The sequence below is a fragment of the Podarcis filfolensis genome (assembly GCF_964270895.1).
Source record: "Podarcis filfolensis genome assembly, chromosome: 2".
Classification (NCBI taxonomy): Eukaryota; Metazoa; Chordata; class Lepidosauria; order Squamata; family Lacertidae; genus Podarcis; species Podarcis filfolensis.
The window spans coordinates 44,034,739-44,055,222 of NC_139605.1; the positions used below are offsets into that span (position 1 = coordinate 44,034,739).

General features: G+C 38.9%; 1 protein-coding gene across 35 annotated transcripts in view; it reads right to left on the minus strand.

The window, feature by feature from the left end:
* The window catches only part of CACNA1D (calcium voltage-gated channel subunit alpha1 D), a 195,465-nt gene that overhangs the window by 32,388 nt on the left and 142,593 nt on the right, over positions 1–20,484 (minus strand). For 21 of the 35 annotated variants that reach the window (XM_083602889.1, XM_083602883.1, XM_083602887.1 and 18 more), the window contains 10 exons: positions 14,672–14,716; positions 14,112–14,240; positions 12,147–12,212; positions 11,103–11,194; positions 8,411–8,570; positions 7,945–8,072; positions 7,729–7,825; positions 6,266–6,368; positions 4,763–4,864; positions 163–293 (listed from right to left, as the gene is read on the minus strand). In XM_083602889.1, coding sequence (XP_083459015.1) covers positions 163–293; positions 4,763–4,864; positions 6,266–6,368; positions 7,729–7,825; positions 7,945–8,072; positions 8,411–8,570; positions 11,103–11,194; positions 12,147–12,212; positions 14,112–14,240; positions 14,672–14,716 — 1,053 coding nt within the window. The remainder of the gene's footprint in view (positions 1–162; positions 294–4,762; positions 4,865–6,265; positions 6,369–7,728; positions 7,826–7,944; positions 8,073–8,410; positions 8,571–11,102; positions 11,195–12,146; positions 12,213–14,111; positions 14,241–14,671; positions 14,717–20,484) is intronic. The other 14 variants (XM_083602876.1, XM_083602875.1, XM_083602874.1 and 11 more) reach the window with 1 other exon arrangement.

Consider the following 20,484-nt stretch of genomic DNA (forward strand, 5'->3'; position numbering starts at 1 on the left):
CTTACCTTGTAATATACAGAACAATACTGTTTACTCCTTTTAATGGCGGAAGACCCCAAAATGTCTCAATAAAATACAGTCCTTGTGGCACCCACAGTCATTTACCTGTTGTTATCAACAAACTTGCAACATGGTTAGTTAAAGTGTAGAAAACAAAATCACCTGTAGTGCAACTGTGGTGTTCTTTGCAGGATGTTTCCCCACCAGTCCTTGTTCTTTCCGTTTCTTGAATTTCCTAAAGTAGTCCTGTATCAGGAAGGTGGCATAGAACTTCCCCACGGTTACCTCATCATCTAAATGAACAGACCAGACAGATCTCTCCCAAGTCAGCACATTTCATTAGTAGCCAATATAAACTCTTATCCAAATCAGGAAAAAATGTGACAGTGCCATTGGCACAAGGGTTTTTGTTGTTGTTGTTGCTGCTGATAATAAGGCAGACTAAATCTAGCATAAAGCAGTTTTAGCAAGCAAACAAGACTAGGCAGTAGAAGCAGTTGATAGGTGAACTATTTCCTAAGAAAGGAAAAGATGCTAATTTATTAAAGTTCAAAGAGGTAAGATTATCTTTTAAAATGCAAATGTCTACATGACTCTGAAAATGCAAACTTTGATCAGTTTGAACCAGAGTGTTATAAAAACTATAATAGGAGGAGGGCCTTTTCGTATTTGCTGCCTTTCAAGTAAATTATCACCATAGTGAATTCAAATATATCTAATTATTATTGTTTCTGTCTGACCTATTAAAGTGCCATATAAATTATCTCACTCCCTGAACACCTAGCAGGCAATATTCATATTAAGTAATATATCAGGCATTAGAAACCAGAGTTTGGGGGCAAACCCTGGAGACTAAATTTGGTAAACTTTCACCTGAGAGTCCAGTTTGGTAGTCTTTTAGGAGAGAAGTTAATACTCTCTTTTGGCAGTGATTGGTTCCAAAATAACAGCAAAGATAGAACGTAACTCTATCTTAGATCATTAGTAAGGCAGGTAAATTGTGAAGTGTTCATATCAAGACTAGGTGTTAATACAAATGCTTTCCAGCACGCATTAGCTTTTGCATTTATCTGACAGTATTAATACTGCTAGGTTATTTAAAAAAGACAAAGCACGATGAGCGGACATTGTTAATTATTGGACTATATTTGCCATTATTGGCAATTTAGTGAAATATCTTTTAGTAGTTTCCTTTTATTAGAACAGTTCCCAACCAGAACACAGTGTTTCTTTTCCTTGTATTTTGTACTGGTTTAAGGAGGGAGGAGGAAAAAGCCGTGGGTAGTGCAATCCTAAATATATCTACTCAGAAGTAAGCCCAACTGAATTGAAAGAGACTTAATGCCAGATAAGGATATATACAATGGCACAGCACTTCACTGGAATATATGTTTTTAGTCAGTTTCAATTACCTATGTCTATCAACTATGGATTTTATATTTAAAAGAGGTCCCTGTGTCAAAACTAATCCATTTACATTATCTGCAGTCCCAAATTATTCAATTGTAGATAGCTTTAAACAATAAATCCTGAAATTGACCATATACCAGAACAGGTAGGGCCTGATAGGATTTGGTGTGGTATGTGATATGTTAGAAGATGTTAAAGGATATCTTATGAAAGAAAACAAGAAACAAAAAGATTTGAAGTAGCTTGGTTGGGAGCCCTGTCTGTTCCATTCCGACTCTTAAATAGCATCATTTGAGCCTGCTCTCACCATGTAACAAATGCCTTATTAAAGGATACATGGTCTATAAACCTCCACTAATTACAATGCAAGTTTAGGGGCTTCAGTACTAAGGATCAAGTCTTAAAAGCTGGGAGGGAAGACCAACAAGCTGTTTTGTTAGCCAAAGCTGCAATCTCGTAAGTTAAATAAGCGTAAGATGTGAGTTATCTGTACCATAAGTTGGGATGGGGTTTGCACCATATATGCATGTGTAAATGTGGGCATACACACAATTCACATCTGCAAAGCAGCAAGTTCCTGGATGTAGTTAAAAAGCTAGGTGCAAAAGGGACATACCCACAATATATTTCATGGACAGCCATGGGTACAAAATCTGTCCAGACTTTTGAGAAAGACAAACATAATTAGATATGTGAAGGAAAGCCGTGGAGCAGAAGTGATCATACTTTAAACAGAGTGGAAATCAACGTAAAAGAAAAACCCAAGGGAACGAATTTCAGCAAAACAAGTTTGGGGAGAAGACAGGAGGGTGGCAGATGGGCTTCAGTGGCCTCTGAAAGTTAAAGAATAGGGAATTTAGATAAAATATTGGGGTAAAAGAAAGGAATCTGTACTTAAGTGACTTCTCTTCCTGTTTCCATTATATATTAGCAGTGTTAATTAATCAGTGTTAAACTGAACCTGAGGATTTGCAAGTAATTTGACATTTTAAACCTCTTGGCAATTATGAGTAAATTAAGGAAATGGTCAGTAATGATTAATCTTGCTAGATTCATTATTCCTTTATTAAGTCTACTTACCACAAAAAAACCAGGGATTTGGCTTTTTCTTAGCTATAACATCCTGTTTGAGAGATAATACTTAAGTGAATGCAGGAATCTGACCTATCATGTAAGTTTGTGAAAAACCCGTGGTTTATATAATGCATTTCTTTATAATCCTGGAACCTTTGCAGTACATTAAAAATTAAATAAATTTTATTTATTTATTTAGGAGTATTTACACTTCTCCTACTAACCAAAATTCTTAAAGTCTTATTCACATTGTTGTCTACTTTGCAGCTTTCCTATCTTGTGTTTTTAATAAAACATTACATTACAATAAAACATTTTATTATGTTTTCCCATATGTCAACTTCCAGGCATGAATAGTTGCAAAAATGTCTATTCCCTTTTCACTGCAATTTGCCTAAAGTTGTGAAAGATTTCCTGTTTGGCAGTGTTCTGTTTTCTGCATTTTAGTGGCATTATCTATTCTTTTTCTCTAGACAAGTTCACTGTACTTTGTTGTCTATGCAAATGGAAAATCAATATTCACTTTGAAAGCAGCAATGAAATGGAGCTGAACCTTTAATTGCACTCTGTAGAGGAAAATGTATTATGGTTTATTCTCTAGATGCACACTCAACAAATGCTCTCCATGTGCTTAATTTAGGAAGGCACGACTCGCTATTCTGAAGCATGTGTCTGTATTTCAATAAAAAGAAGGGGAATCAAGTTGACCCGAGGCAACACTAATTCCATGCCACCACCCTAAAACAGAATTGCTTCAGAATATTCTGAAAAGACTGATAGTTGAAAGGAATAGAGGCTGCAGAAAAAGCTCAAGCACATAGTTACAACAATAACAAAGCAATTAATCTAGGCCATGCAAGCACTCAGGTGTAAGGTTAGAAAAGAGCAGAGTAGTTTTAAATGTGCAGTATCGGTTTTCACTTGACAGCTCAATTTCCCTAGATATGATTTGACATCATCCCATCTGTAGTCTGAGCTGCCAGTTGCAAGTGGCTCTTCCAGCAACAAAGCAAATATTCCTTCTTGCGCCATGCTGAAGAGTTGGACAGCCAGTATTGTTCTCTTTCCCCTAGAGATTGAGAATGTCACCTTCAGAGAGAGATCAGCTTCTACCACTCGAAGTGAACTTAGGGTCACTTCCATACCTGAGCCAAAACCATATTGAAAGCTGGGTTAGCACTATAAAAGTACAGTAAGCTATAATAGAAGCCACATAATGAACTGAAATGCATCTGTCTCTTGGATGTCTGGGATAGGACTGATATGGATTGCATTATGCAACAGATTCTGCACTTTTAAAACATGAAAAGCAAGTCAAAACATCACTTACAATCAAAAGTTCATCATTATTTTATACTGAAGAGAAATATATCTTGGTGTATATGTTTCGTATATAGAATTGCATATTATAAAACCTTGGCTATGCTGTCTTATGACAATTAATAATAGCTTACCTAGTTAGTTCTAGCTTATATATTAAAATCAGAAGACTAATTCTGTATCCTGTACCAGTGGCGTAGCGTGGGGGGTGCAGGGGGGGCCGGCCGCACCGGGCGCAACATCTGGGGTTAGGGCAAATCCATGGGTTAGGGGGCGCAAATCCATGGGTTAGGGGGCGCAAATCCACGGGTTAGGGGGCGCAAATTACTTGCCTTGCCCCGGGTGCTGACAACCCACGCTACGCCACTGCCCTGTACATCCTGATTAACTTGGTTATATTTAACTGTTTTGGGGTTTTTTGGAGGAGGGAAATGGGCTATATTCAGTCTATATTCACTGTTTACTATAAAAAGTTCTCTCTCTCTCTCTCTCTCTATATATATACATTATAAAATATGGCACACAATTGTCCACCAATCTAGTGCAAATTTGGACTAACTTCATTACCTGCAGATAGCATAATCAAAAAGGATGTTCAATAATAAAAATAAGAGCAGAACATAGGCTCTATTAATTTAGCAGTACATTATACTGAAACCTGTAAACTGAAATGTTTACACATAAATAAATTATTTACAATCACAATATTTAGAATTTTTTCAAATGTTATCTTCCCAAAATAAATGTTTATATTTCTATTTAATAGAGATACGTTTTCCCAACATTAATTAGCAAATAAGCATCTAAAATATTTAATGAATGGTTTTGCATTTTATAATTTAATTTATCATTTAATTAACACTATTATTCTGATTTTAGTGCCATGGTAATTTTTTTCAAAATTGTATCCATATGTAAGCATTGAAAATGTAGAAATGTATGAGATCATCTCACTAACCACCAGCGGGGGGAACAACTTGGTCAAGAAGCTTCATGCTAGTTTTCTTCCAGATTTTCTTTATAACTGCCCTGAGTTCTTCATTTGCTTGCTCTAAGTTTCCTGAAAAGAGGGGAACAAGAGAGAGAAGGCAGGGAGGCCAAATTTGAAAATGTTAAATTTAATTTTGGGAATAGTAATTCAAAAAAGTAATTCCATTTCATATTGCTGTGATCAGGCTGTGCTAAAATGGAGACAAGGGCTCCCAAAAACATCCTATGAAAAGCATTCACTGGGGAGAAAACATTTGTAGTGAGGTAAGGAAGATTACCCTCACTATAACTTTCCTTTGTGATGTCATCACATCACAAACTTTTATTGGCCACATCAGGAAGTATATTCAGAGTGAAGACAGTGCCTTTATGATTTGTTCTTCTGACATTCTGTGAGCACAGTGGAACTTCCCATCCTTCTCCTTCACTCCTCAGAAGTGATCTGCTCTGTAGGTTCCCTCAATCCCCTGGAGCAGTTATGAGGGTGGTGTGAACAGATTTAGGGGCAAATGTGAACAGGGGATGAACAGCATGCAGAAAAGGATACAAATGTGGGTTTACATGAAACCCTTCCTTTCCCCAAAAGCCTCTCCTTTTGTTTCAGAACATTTTGTGGGCGGAAATAGAAAATTTTCCTATTTCTTAGGAAAAGTAGAATGTAGATTCAGAAAGTCATCTGGAAACTCCAAATTCAGTTAGCAATGTTTCACCAAGTGTAAAATTTTCTCTGAAAATTATTTCGCTGTTTGTGATGAAGGAAAAGCCAATGTGCTGAAGGAATGATCCTCATCAGAATTACTGACCTAACAGTGCTTAAAGATCGAGAAAGACAGAGGTCCGACTTCTGTAAAGAAAGTTTACATTTGCACAAAAAATGTAGAACCCAGACAAGATGGATGGTACACAAATGCAGTCAGCAGTACTGTATAGTTAGGGGCTTATAATATTTCTTAGACATCAGAGGAGAAGCAACAAGATAATTTTGACAGTCCAAGGCAGGTTTCCCTTATAATGCTTTTGAGAGCAAAGGAAAATATCCCCCCCCCCCAAGCTTGGGATATATGGCAAGTAACTCACCTGGGAACACTTAGAAGAACTGTCTGTACAGCTTTTCATGTTTGGAAAATCTTAATGGGGTGGTCACCAGCTACACTGGTACCTTGGTTTACAAACATAATCTGTTCCGGAGGTCTGGTTGTAAACCAAAACAAGTTGTAACCCAAGGCGTGCTTTCGCCAGTGGGGCCTCCCCCCCCCAATGGGTTGTAATCCAAAAAATAAAATAAAATGGGTTGTAATCCAAAAAAAGGGACACACACTTCTGGGTCTGATATGGTTGTAATCCAAAATGGTTGTAATCCAAAGCGGTTGCAAACCAAGGTGCCACTTTATATGAGATTCTCAGTACAAAGCAGTAATGTAAGAAGGAAAAATTTAAAAAGCACTTGGAAATATGTATCTTATTCTCTTACCTTCTGTTTTAATCTTCAGGGCAGTTCTTACTAAAGCAAATAAAGTAGCATTGAACATAACCGTTCCATCGCTGTTTAGGGGCATGTTCATGGCTACCAACCTCTGCAGATGTTCAGAAATAAACAAATACAAAGGAATTTCAGTGCAAGACACTGAAAAATATATATATACCAAATACATGTGTCCATTCATATGTATATGTGTAAAATACATATATATGAAAAGCAGATAAAATGCTTGGGAGACAAAATAAGATAACATGACATTGTCCCTAACTTAGCAAAATCTACCAGAGGCTTATCCTATGGTTGTGTCACTAGAAAAAAATTCTGTCTGATCCTCAAAATCTATTGTAGACATTATGTGGTATATGTGTAACACAAAAATTAGAATGTTAAAATAGCTGGTATCCTATGGTTTTACACATTTAATTAATACGTGGCATGAATATTTGGGGAATATCTGGCACAATGCAGCCAACATTAAGCAAGTCCCATTGCTTTAAACTTTGGTGATTCCTTTCCAACTCTTTCAGCAAAATCAATGAGCTCTAAATGTACTCTAATAAATTTTGGCAGGATACTTTTGGCCTACACGCTTATTTATTACCAAACTGCCCAAAATACAAGTATTTGGGTCTGGAGTCAAGATAAAAAGGTGACTTCACATAGATGACTCTGGATCCTTCGATCTGAAATGCCCATGCTTTCATTTTAAGTCTTGTTCCAAGTAGCCCCATCTAATAATGCAGGTCCTATTTACCTTGCTTGTTCCAAAACAATCTTATTTAACAGATTCTGGGTTAAACCAAAGGGTGCTAGTTCTCTTCATCATGTCCTCCTTGTGGGCAGTTGAAGGACATTTGTCTTGTCTTAGCTGGTGGCAGAATTCCACTCTGCAAGGACTTCTGAACTGACTCAGTACGGCAATTTTTTTTTGTTTTTAGCTGCTGAAGCATGACAGCTTGATGTAGCACCAAACCACTGTGTGGCATTGTGTCTGAACCAGCCCATTACAACAAGACAAATATTATACAGAAACTTAATGGCATCATAAACAAATGTATGCAGCATGCTGCATTCCTCCAAGAAGCAGCAGCAGGCACCATTATTCATGAAAATATGTTGGAAGGTTCTACATGCATAGCATAGCTTCGGCTAGACAGGTACAGATGGGGATTGTTTACTTCCTCGTCAAAGCTGGCGAGCAAGGAATGACAATATAGTTTTGCCGCACCTATACTCTCTTCTGCTACCACTCACAGCCACATTTTGTTCTAAATCAGTGAGTCAAGACAAAGAACAGGAAGTTCTGGTTTCTATTAGATTGAAAGGAGCCTGTGGCTATAATTCATTGAATCAGGCACCTTGAATTTACAGCCATCTCTGCACTAGCAAATGATATTAAACAGAAGTACTGACACAATAAAAAAGCAAATGCTCTGAAAGACAGAAAAGCCTACCTTACACGCAACTCTGTGGGGGCATAATTTACCAAAGCCAAGTGGAGGCTGTATGCGTCGCAACAAGGTAACAACATCAAGGTGTTTTATCCTCCCCCTATGAAAAAGGTATAGTATTAATAAAATAGTTTCACCTGCCTTTAAGTTACCCTCTTGTTTTTGGTTCTTTGGCTCCTTAGGTAGGCACACACTGCAGCACAATGGTGTCTAACTTACTTTGCTTCAGGATCATATTCTGACCATATTCTTTTAAATTCATCTAGATGATGAGGACCAAGAATAGACCAGTCGCGCGTCAGATAATCAAAGTTGTCCATGATGACAGCCACAAATAGGTTGATAATCTTAAAAAGAATTGAAGGAGTTATTTAATTACATTTATATTCATATGAAAAATGCAAATTATTAATATTATCCTGGAATGTGTGTGCACAGAAATGTGTATGAAAATTTTAAATACATATATCAAATTATAGATAGTGATTCAATGTGTGTGAATGAAAATTATACACACACACACACATCAAATTATAGCCAGGAATTAAATGTCATGCTAAGGTGATCATTCCTTCAGGAAAACATTTTGGCTTGCCAGATGGAGCAATATCCTCTCCCCACCACCACCACCACCACCACGTGCTGTTCCAGGGGTCTAGGGTCGTATTCCAGCTTCTGGACTCACCAAAAAAGCACACAACATATAGAAACTGATGAAATAAATAATGGCAAAATTGCTTCCACATGTGAATTCTTCTCCTGGGTTGAAATCAGACTCTGGATCACATCGCTTTCCTGGCATGCAGGCCAACATGATCTCCTGCCAAGCCTCTCCTGTTGCACACCTTTAATTTGGAATAAAGCATGACAAAATGAATCAAATGGTATTATTTCAATTAGAATGATACTGTTGTTCTTTTTATTTGTTAACAAGGGCTCCAGACGTGTCACAGGAGTGCACAGTGAAGAGGGTTCATGTATGTATAAGAGCACTAGAGGTTGAGCATGCAGTCCCATCACCCTATCCCAGCAACCTCTCATCTCCTTGAATTGATGCATATAGTGCATCCCTGTCACAGGCTGTCTTAGCACAGGGCTACCCCAAGGCTTTTGCTACCTGAGGACAAAGGCAACCAGCCCTCCCTCCCCCTGAATACACTTCTTATTTTCCTAGCTGTTAAAAATGTCCCCACTTTCTATGTAGTTTCAGTACAACTGGAAGGGCAATAATTTATTTGATAAAAATAAACAAATGCTTTTAAAGACACTATCTGAGAACAAATTGGTAAGCTTCTGCATTGTTATGTATGCATATATATCTTTCACTAATGTTAGAAAGGATTTACTTTCACTTGTTTTCTAGGGCAGTTGCTATATTGGTATTATAGTACCAAAAACCCATATGTATTATTCTTATTCTTATTCTTACTAGTTTTGTATGTTTATTTGAGCGTAATCAGTGGAACCAGTGATTTCAAATTACAAGAGAGGAGATTCTGATAAAACATTAGGGAAAACTTTCTGAAGCTAAGAGCTATTCAAACAAGCTTCCTTGGTAGGTAGTGGACTTTACTTCACAGGGAGGTTTTTAAACAGAGTTTGGATGGCCATCTGTCAGGCTTTCTTTTGCTGTGACTCCTGCATTGAAGGGGGTTGGACTAGATAGTTCTTGGGATCCCCCTCCCAACCCTGCAATTATGTGAAGCAATCCCATCATGTAAGATGAGGCTTGCATCTGAACAGAGCTGCAAAAGATTGGGAATTAAAATGGGGAAAATTGGAATAAGCATAGTCTTTATTCCCAATCAGTTAATCCAGTGCTCTTTTGTCTTTGACTCCATCCATCATTAGCTTTGGTTCTGCCCATAAATTACCCCACAGAGAATGTGGTCTTTGACAGAAAGGAGGTTGCCCACCACTGTTGTTGTTGTCATTGTTATTAAATTTGTTACATCACTTTATCTTGTCCAAGACAACCCAAAGACACTTAAAACCAACCAACCAAAAAACCCACATGGCTACATTAAAACCAGGGCGAGGGGAATATAATACATTAAAAACATCCCACCCACTTCTAAAAGGCCACAGACAATTAAAGGTCAAAGAGGAGACCCTCTTTACTGTCATCCCCTTCAATGGCAGGCCCACCCCCACAGCAGTCATTCTGAGGGTGATGCTTGGGGAGTACTATTCGGCCCTGTGGAGCCTTCCATGTGGGGTTCCTTGGGGTTTGAGTTTATCCTCCATGCTGTTTAACATCTACATGAAACCGCTGAGTGGGGTTCCTCTCACTGACAGGGATGCATGGAATGGAAAATTACAGCAAGTGCATGTTGCCTGTCATCGTACTATTGTGACTGAAAGAGCAGCACCTTCTGACATTTCTCCCTTCCATAACTTTGGATTAATGTTTAACCTGAAATAAATGATGTTTTGGAACTTCCGTCATAGTAATAGTGTTTTATGTGACAGTATTTTAAAGGTGCCAACATTCCTGTTCTTCTTATTGCAATGCAGGCTTTAAAAAGAGTGCCTACAACATCCTGCTTCCTTGCTAGTACACTGGGATAATTTAAAGTAAGCTCATATACTCAGGGTTTTTTGTTTTTTTACATTTCACTGTCTAGGTGTGTTGTGTTACGTGCAGGCAGGAGGATAGCAGAATTAACACAGTAGAAGGGAAGAATGGTATGGAAGAACAGACAGCCTGACAGGCAAAGAGAAAGCAGCACCAAGGCAAGGCTGGAGTCTGGTTATTGTCAAGGCAAAGATCCATTCCAGGTCTGGAAACTTTTTCGGCCAAGGTTAGATACCAATAGGTATCCTGGAGAGGGGGTGAAATAGAGCCATCCTAGGACCTTAGTGGACAAGACTGCCTTTTTCTTCTTCACTCTGTACCACTGAGTGGCTCTCAAGGGACACCAGCAGAAGAGAAGACCAAACAGATCCACTTAATCTTGGATCAAGGTTCACTTACTGGCCTTTTTTCATATTTATCACACTGGAAAGTGAGCATTAACTACATTAAAAAGGAATTTTGAAAAATGAAATAAGATTAAAGAAGAAAGAGAAAGAATAAAAGAATAATAACAAAAAACTATGCAAACAATACTAATGGTAGGCCACCATCAGTTTACATTGTGGATACAGTGATCCTCAGTATATGAATCTTAAACATGTTAAGTTAATGTAAGCCCTCGAGATCTCCAAATAGCTTTCCACATGAAATTGATGCCTATGTGTAATATGTTCAAATGTCCTCAAACTATTGTGAAATAGACATTGTACCTAGTTTAAGAAAGAATTTTAGAACCTCTGCTGTCTACCAGTTTTATAACTCAAATGTCAATTGTAACAAAACAACAGATAACATCTACCGAAAGAGAAGCAGCACCGCTTGGGGGAAAGTCTGAAAGTTGTTGTTCCTGTTAATTTGACTTCCGTCTTTCAGAGCAACTTTACCAAACACCTAAAAAAAGAAGAAAAGGACAAATGTCCATCCAATATGATTTTGTTTTAGTCTCCAATAAGTCTGGTGATAAGAATATCCTGAAAGTAAAAGCCCTCCCCACATTGTTTGATCTCAGCAACTGGGATTGGGTGGCATACTGAAAACAGAGGTAAGACTTAGCCAACATGGCTGAGAACTATTGGCAGAACTATCCTCCATGTGGATTTGTCTAAGCCCCTTTTAAGTTAGTGTTAATGGTCATAGCAAAAAACTACTATGACTTGGATCTGAACTTCCCTTCCATAAATATTAGAGAGTTCATGTTTAAAGGCAGGACTTTCCTCTCTGCTCCTTCCCTGCATGTGCCTCCCCTGAAAATCTACTCTGGGGTTTGGGGAACCAAACAAGCCAGATCAGTCTCTGACCCTAACACTATGGCAGGTAGGTAGGACAACCCACCTGTCAACTCCTAGAAGTCATTATGCCTGTCAAAGGCCCTTCCACAGCACTTTCCACAGTGCCTGACAAACAGCTGGTTGGTGAGCACCTTGGGAACCACAGTGCAAAAACTGCTTTCTGCAGCAACAGACTTCGCAACTGAGTTCCGCTGATCCAGCAGGATTCAGCCTACCACCCAACATCTGACTGGTGGTGAATCCTACCCTGCTTTTTGCAGGGACAAGTTCAAGTTCCCCATAGGAAACCGGGTCACAGTTGAGCCAGGCATTTCTATCTGCCCCACACCACATGAGGTAGGTGCTGATGGGGTAGTGAAAATGGCCTCACATACCAAATTGGGGCCCATGTTAGGCAGAATTAGGCCCATGGGTCAAGGCTCCTCACCTTTGCTTTAGAGAATACACATACACAGTTAAGCTATGAATGAAATGTTGAGGTAGGCAGTTTCTATACATTATAAACTGATCAATGACAGCCTCTTTGTTTCTGACGAAATATGGTTTTTAATTACCTGCATTCCGATAACCGCATAGATGAAAAACAGCATTGCTATCAAAAGAGCAACATATGGCAGAGCCTAAAATGAAAAACAATATTATTATTTTAAAAAACAAACAAACTGGTATATCCTTTGAAACTATTTTGCATCATTTTACCAATGCAATTTGATTGCAGTTTTCAAATCATTTATCCCTCTCTGCAGTCTCCCTGGAAATGTTTGACCTATTCTGCTTGGGAACTGAAACCTCTGTGGATATTTAAAATGCTATGAACACAAAAAGCTCCCTTATACTAAATCACACCACATGTCTAGCACTATCTGCTGTTTGTTGGTGACTCTCAAGGGTCTCAGGTGAAGGTCTCTGCCAGTGCTGTTTCTGCAATGGCACAGATGCTGGGAATTGGACGTGGAACCTTATCCACAAAGGGCATGTGCTCAACCTCTGAGAAATGAGTGCCCCACCTTAAAGGGCTGGCAAGCTGTCTTCAGGTAGGCTTAAACTACATATCTTATCTATTGGCAGACAAGTAGATTGATCTAATGAACCACAGAGACCAGTGGTAAGAAACCCCTGAAAATACATGATCTTTAGTACTACTTGATCCGCAGTCAAATATTCTAGTATTACATTAATCTGTTTTTAACATCGCCTTATTAAATGGTTGTAATTCACCCTGGAATGTTATGATGACAATGACAACACTCCCTTGTACACTGAATTTCTTTTTTAAATGACCAGTTGTTTTAAAAACTACCATCAGCATTTTGAATTTCAAAGCATGAGAATGCATGACCTAGTTTCTTGAGTAGAGCATATGGGAAAGTTTCGACCATTTCTAGTTCCTAAAAACGTTACAAACCTCTAGCTCTGATGCTAGTGTGTGAAAAGTATTAGTGATTATATCAACTGTGTATCCTTTTGGGTACCACACCATAATCATATCGTGAATGGCAGATTGCAATCATACTTCATGTTTTCACTTTTACAATTACCCAACATCAAGTGGGGTTAGAAAGCTGAAGTAGCAACATGTTATATCAGATTAAAGTTTCCTTGCACATCAAGAATTCTCAGTGAGCCAGTAAGAGCCAAATTTGGACATGGGCTTAATTTTAAAAAAAGAAAAACTTAATGTGGAGCCAGACTGAGAGATATAATTTTATGCATAAATAGCTAACGCTTACAATGATATATTATGCTAAAATGCCAATCCTTTGAACACTTACTTCAGAGTAAGCCCGTTTGAACTCACTGAAATTTACATTGGATTAAACGGACAAAAAAGTAGGCTTTATGGCTAATAAATACTTCTGCAGCTATTATGGTAAAAGTCAAAATGTTTCAAGCACCTTTTAAAAATGATTAAAATCTAATTGTTTAAGAAAGTTCTTATTTTCAACCTGCTTAAGAACAATTTAAAAACAACAACATGAAGGCAGACAATTGGAATGAAGAATTGGCACTGCTGGAATGAGAGCCATATCATTAGCCGGGGAAAGGAGACTTGTTAAGCCAAGTCACTAACCCCTGTGCGCAAGGAGTAGAGAACCTGTGGCTCCTTCAGATGTTGCTGGACTAAAACTCCCATCATCCCTGACTGCTGCCCATGCTGGCTGGGACAACTGGGAGTTGGAGTCCAACAACAACAGCAGGGCGCAGCTTCCCTACTCTTGCTTCAGGCTCAGTTGGAATGCCACGCTAAATTGTTGTGAAAATGATTAAGTACTCTCAAGAAATGTGCACAGTTTAAGTGATACATAGATCACTATCATGTGTAATGGATCTGGATGTGTTCTCTATGTGTATGTGTTCTCAACAGAAAATATATATCTCCATCCAACTGTTGCCTTTTGATGTGCACCTGCCTATGTGGTTGTTTCACATAACTAATTGGCCATAACTATAGGGTCATTGCTATTCAAAATGATTGTATTTTGACCCCTAGAAGCTAGGAGTTTAACCATTAAACTTACCTGAAAAGACTTAATAAATGTCCACAACAAAGTTCTTATCCCTTCACCCCTGCTGAGGAGCTTTACCAATCGCATCACTCGAAAAAGGCGGAAAAAGGTGATGGAGATTCTAGCACTCTCTTCATTGTTCTAAAAGGGTACGATGGAAACATCAGATCACGCAAAATGCAAAACATGCAACATTTCAGGAAAAGAAAAACAACAATAAATGCAGAGGTGAAAGAGGTAAGATTTGAAAATGTGTCTCTGGGGTCTTTTCCCACTTTATAAACATGGTATGACAGGAAAAATTACATGCTAGCACACAGGACCTGCAGAAATGCTTCACACAATGCATGCATTTCCAAGTTTTCCAGTTTGTTAATAGGGTCACGTTGGGTTTGTCTGTAGTAAAGTTTGATAGGTACATTGACAACAAAACCAAATCACTGCATACACCTTTCTAGTAGGACAATCATGAAAAAAATACAGAAAAAACCAGTGGAGAAAAGAGACATGGTAAAAAGAATAAACTCAAGTAGAGGTACAATCAATCACTGGGGTCAGTTTACTAATCTTACCCCAGACTCATCAGTTGTGACAGTGACAGTTTCAGTTGGCTTTGGCTTTAAAAAAATTAAGAACATTATATATTAAAATCAAAGCAAAGACCTTTAAAAAATAATGTATGTTGACTATAAAGGAGAAAAAATGCCTGTAGCTTGAAAAAATTATGAGCATAATATATTAAAATAAAAGCAAAGACCTTTGAAAATAATTCAACTTAAACACAAAGAGGCAGCAAGAACAGTTTGATAATTTGATGCTGATTGGAAAGGGGGAAAACACATGAAAAGCTCTGCTTTATCACTGCAGCTTACATTTCTGTGACAAATATTGCATGCCTGCTATAAATAAGTAAGAAAGCATTCGTTATAGCTGAATTATGCGAATGTACTAAAATTATGTAAGGCTTCCGTAAAACACTGATTTTCAACTGGTGGGATGCAACACATAATTGTGTCGTGATCTGATGTAAGGTTGGTAGCAGCAGAAACACAACAACTATCTTTCTGAAGAAGAGAAAGACAAAAAGGAAGGAAGGAGAAACACAGACAGAAGAGAACAAATATATGTAAATCTATTGAAGTTAATAAATAACTGGGGATGAATTGCTGAATGGGCAATTCCCATGGCTCTGAGATGAATACTTGGCAAATTATCTTTGAGAAACAGCAACTAACAGTTTTGAAGGCTGCATTTGGATATGTCAATATCCTAATGCAGACTCACATGCTCCCCAGTCCTTATCCAATATGGCCATAAGGAACTGAACTTTCATTTTTAACTAACCAGAGTTTCACATGTAGAAATATGGGTGGGGGGGAGAGATATTTCATTTTAAATAACTATAGGATACTCAAATGAACCAACTTTAAGCCCTTGTTATGTAGCTGGCTTCTTCCAATAAACCATCATAAAGATTAACCACAGTTTATGACTCAGACAGAATGCTAAGCTATGATTAATTAGAAGTTAAAGCAACGTTTAGTTTCTCCTTGCAGCTGTGCTGGAGGAAAGTGGAGACGGCAAACACAAACCCAAGGCTGTGCATGCAATGCTAAACCATAGTTGCATTTTTAACCATATTGTTGTGATTGAACTGTCGAATTGTTGTGCTTACCCTTGAGCCAGAGGCAGAGTGAGAGAGCCATGAGTTGTCGGATTCTCTCTTGGAATCCGATGCAGGCAGATTTCTTGCCTTTTGGAGAAACAGGTGCCTGCCATGTCTTTGTTAGAAGAGGTATTCCAGAACATGAGATCAGAAACACTCAACGTCTATTTCAAGGCAGCTGGTACTCTGAAACACGGGGAACCACTAACAGTGCTTCTCAGGAAGATCACTGACTGAGCTGGGATTTACCTGGACCCAAATTGTTCAGGGCTTTGTATATTAGCATGATAACCTTGAACTTGGCCTGTAGTATATGAGTAGTCAGCACAAGTGTTTTAGCAGAGTTGTCACATACTGTGAGCTATTTGGCTCCATCAGCAATTTAGCCACTGCATCCTGCAGCAGATGGAGCTTCCAGACCAGACCCAAGGGAGAGAACTAGGCCTTGCGCTCCTTGGAGGAATGGAAGGATGAAAATGTAATAAATCACAACTTCTCTCCTGAAAAAGAGATGGATGATCCACTTGAGAGATTGTTGCAATGTCCATGATATCTCCACCCTAGCTAAACTATTTCTCATTGGTCATGTGGGGACATAATATGGTGCTGGATTGTTCAGAAAGGGAAACAGTATTTGTAGCTGTACTGTAGTGCTTTTAAAAAAGAAAGAAAGGGGACACCACAAACAAAATAGTAACAGGAATGGAAATAAATTATTTGCATAAAGTAGTTTGCATGCACTGCCAAGTGAATGGAACATTGTTAAGGAAATAACTGTGAAATGTTGACAGCGCATCTTTATGGTACAGTCTGATGCTGTGCACACAATTAAATTCATAGAGAATAAGGCTACCAATGGCTACTAGTCTACCTCAAGGGTCAGAGGCAACATTCCTAGGAGCGCCAGTCACAGGGGACAACAGCAGGAGAGGACTCTTGTGCTCACTGCCTGCTTGTGGGCTTCCCATAGGCTCTGGAATGCTTTCTCTACACAGCTGGAAACTATAAACCAAGCTGCTTATTTAGGCCTTTGGGCACTTGTGCCACTGTCTGAATATTGGGGGCATGCTGTTTCATTGTATTTTTGGTGTGTTGTGCTAATTTTGAGATTTCAGCGTTTAGTTGAATTTTATCGTTCCCCATCCAGAGCTATCTGGGTATAGGGCAGGATATAGATAGACCAAAATAAAATAAACGGGCATCTGGTTGGCCACTGTGGGAAACAAGTTGCTAGGCATGCTTTTGGACAGGATGCCTTCTGCTGTCTGATCCAGTCGTGCTCTTAATGTGCTCTTATGAGCGCTCACTATCACTGTACGCATCATTACTTATTGCTAATCTTAAGAGAACAGAAGAATGGGAGTTAAGATATTGTGGTCAGATAGGCAAATCAATACAGGCAAGACAGGACAGGACAGAAAAGCACAGATCACATAATCACTTATACAGAGAGTGGAGAGGTTAAGACTCACAAGACAGAGATAGCTGAGATATAAAAAAGGGCACTCAGCACTATCAGCCAACTATAGATACAGACAGACTCTTCTAAAGGCTCCACATGACTATGAAGTTACAGTATGACCTACTTATATCAACCACAGGCGCTATTTGAGCAGACACACAGACCGTCAAAATACTGATTGAACATTGGCTGAAGCACATGAGGTGCTGTCTCCTAACGTTTGTGCCTATGGAAGAAGAGGGCTACTAAATCTTATTTTAATAGTTCCTCAAATAAAGCATGCTCGCTCTGCAACACAGATTTCCCATATGTAAAAAACCTTTGTTTATAAACTGCAGTTTAGCAGCCTCAAGTGAGCTAAAAACTAGCAGTGTTTTGCTTATCTTTAAATGTTTTAATACATTTAAAATAGCACACACACACCTGAATATTACATATTAAACTTTTACTCACATTTACTCAGAAAACAGGTTCACTATGTTTAGTAGTGTTTACTCCCAGGTAAGTATGGTTAAGACTGCAGCCTAATTAATAGACAATAGTCCTTCTCAGGTGCCCATTTGAGCAAAATGGATGATGGTGGCAGGAACACCTTAACCTATGTGTATTCATTAGAAAAGCGCTCTTCAATCTTGGGTTCTCAGGTGTTGGACTACAACTGTCATCACCTGCCTGGGAATGATAGGAGTTGTAGTCCAACAACATTTGGGAACCCAAGGCTGAAGAACACTGCATTAAAATGCTTGAAGAGGGACCCTGCATCATGCATGCTGTACCTTCCTTCTTACCTCTCGCCACCTATTTTGCATCTGTAAATATTTTGTATATTTCATATACGTATCGTAACTCTCAATGCTAATTTCCTCAGTTTGCCTACAGCAGCGGAGGCCACTATACTGGAATGTACTCAGTTTACTTTTTAATTTTGTATGCCTTCTTAAGAATGCTTACCGTCCAATCATTAAGCTAGAAAAATGCAACCTGTGCTGCTGATAGAAGTAGTGTGACTCATGCAACACGTTGGCGAATCATTTGTCCAACCATTAAGGGCAAAACAATCTTCTGTCCAATCGATATTTAAGAAATGCATCATCCTCAAACAAACAGTGGGACAGGTATTCAGGAGAATGACACAAAATTCTGTTTGTTTTTCTGCTTAAAGGAGGAACTTTTCTCTGTCCCTTCCTGTCATCACATATCTCCTTTGGCTTTAAACGAAGCAGTCTTAATCATCTGTTTGTAGCAGCTAACCTGCAACTGCTGAGGATAGGGTTATGATGCCCTAGAAATGGGATTGTTTGTTAAGAACAACACCATGAGAGTGTTGCTGCTACTATCATGCTTAAGCATGCCCCATTCTAAACCCTGGGCCACTATATATAATCTTCATATTTGGCTATTAGGGCTTTCTTCACAGATGATAGCAACCAACTACAGTCTGAATACTAATGTAGCATTATATTGGATCACCCAGAGCTAGTAGAGCTGTATCATTCTCATTCCTTAAGAACTTCATTCTTCTTCCCTAGGGTGAAACTGAGAACCACCAATAGAAAACAATGGAGAAATCCAAGACTATATAGCAGTGCATACACGTGCACAGCCAAACAGCAACAAAGACAGGAGCTCAGGCCTTTGGCATTCAGTGGGAACCTGGAAGTTCTATCTCCAGACGGATGCGAGTTGCTATAGACTTTTTTTATTTCTATAGGTTTAATTGTTATATTTATTCTTTAAGACCTAAACCTCACAGGTTCATGTTAAACCATTGCTAAAAATGCCTTCTTTTTTTAATTAACAAACTAATATACTTTTGAGTACCTAGGAAATCACCTGCCTCTGTGGAAACTACTTCCATTTTGGGACGGTCCAGTTTCACTTCTAAACTGATGGTATCCAACCATCTGAATTTGCTGTTAAGAGGGAATGACTGCAGTAGTTTATACTGCAACAATTATCGGGGCCAGCCCACCCATGAGATAAGGTGAGGTAACTGCCTCATGCGGCAAGACTGACAGGAGCAGCAGATCCCAATGTAGATCTTTGTTCTGCCCTTGTTCCTGATGTTGATCTTCTACTCACCCCTCCCTGGTGGGTAGGGGGGCACCATTTTGTGGATCATCTCAGGTGCCAAATGTATTGGGCTGGCCCTGATCATTATACAGCTACAATCCAAATAACCCTATTAACCTGAAAGGATTTGCTTTCTAAGGGGGGGCGGAATCACATTTCCATTAAAAAATTGGATTCAGAAATCTGAGCATTGAAAAAGAAAGTTTCTCCACAATTGAGTTTCTTGTTGGGGATTCAGGAAAAACCCCTTTTCTGGAGATGCCCTCAGCCGTGCCAAGTCATGCTCACCTCCATCTTTATTCTAATTTCACACTATTTGTTTGCATCAGTCTGTCTCAAGAAACAATGGAGTGTGTCTCTGGGGGTGAAGTCAAACCACTGCATTAGCAGCACTGAAGTGACCTCCCCAGGGTACAAGCCTGGGCAGTGTGTATGGAGGTCCTGGGCTGCCCAGATGGCAAGACCACCCTTCTCTTGGCCTCACTGATGTGGTCCAAAGGAAAGGAAAGCAGTATGTTTGGCACCAGCTGGCTGCAGCAGTTCCTGGAAGGAGACATACAAGGTGCCTTCCAGCCACCATTTACCACAATAATAGTCCACTAAATCCTATATGGGTGGATATTTTATTTGGTTGTTTCAGATAACTGACACTCCTCCCTTCCACTTAAAACACAGCCTAATGTGACTTACAAAAGTGCTAAAAACAAGAAGCACAAAACACAAAAAATTATAAAAGTAACAAAATAAATAAAATAATAAAAACCAAAATAAGGTAATGCTGCAGAGTTAAAGTCACTGAAAATATTACAAAGTGATTGTAAGATCAATGAACCAAGAAGAACACATACATCAGCTTCAGTTGTTTTTGGTTTAGTATTCATGTGTTAATTAATTCTAGAGAAAATTTACACAAGCACTCCAAAAAGAGCCACCCTTGTGATGAAACAGCACTCATGTGAGGGATGGTTGCACTTCTTCATGCCTACTCCTGCTTCTATTTAACAATCATTTAGTGCCAAAGTGAACCAGGTGCTTCTTAAGAAAAACGCCCCATATTCAACACTACTGGCTTGATGTTTTAGTGCAAAACTGGAAGGGCAGGAAATGAACAAAGCCAGTTATTTCCCCCCTATGTCAAAGAAGCATGAACCTTGCCCTCCAGATTGCGCACAAATGACACTGGT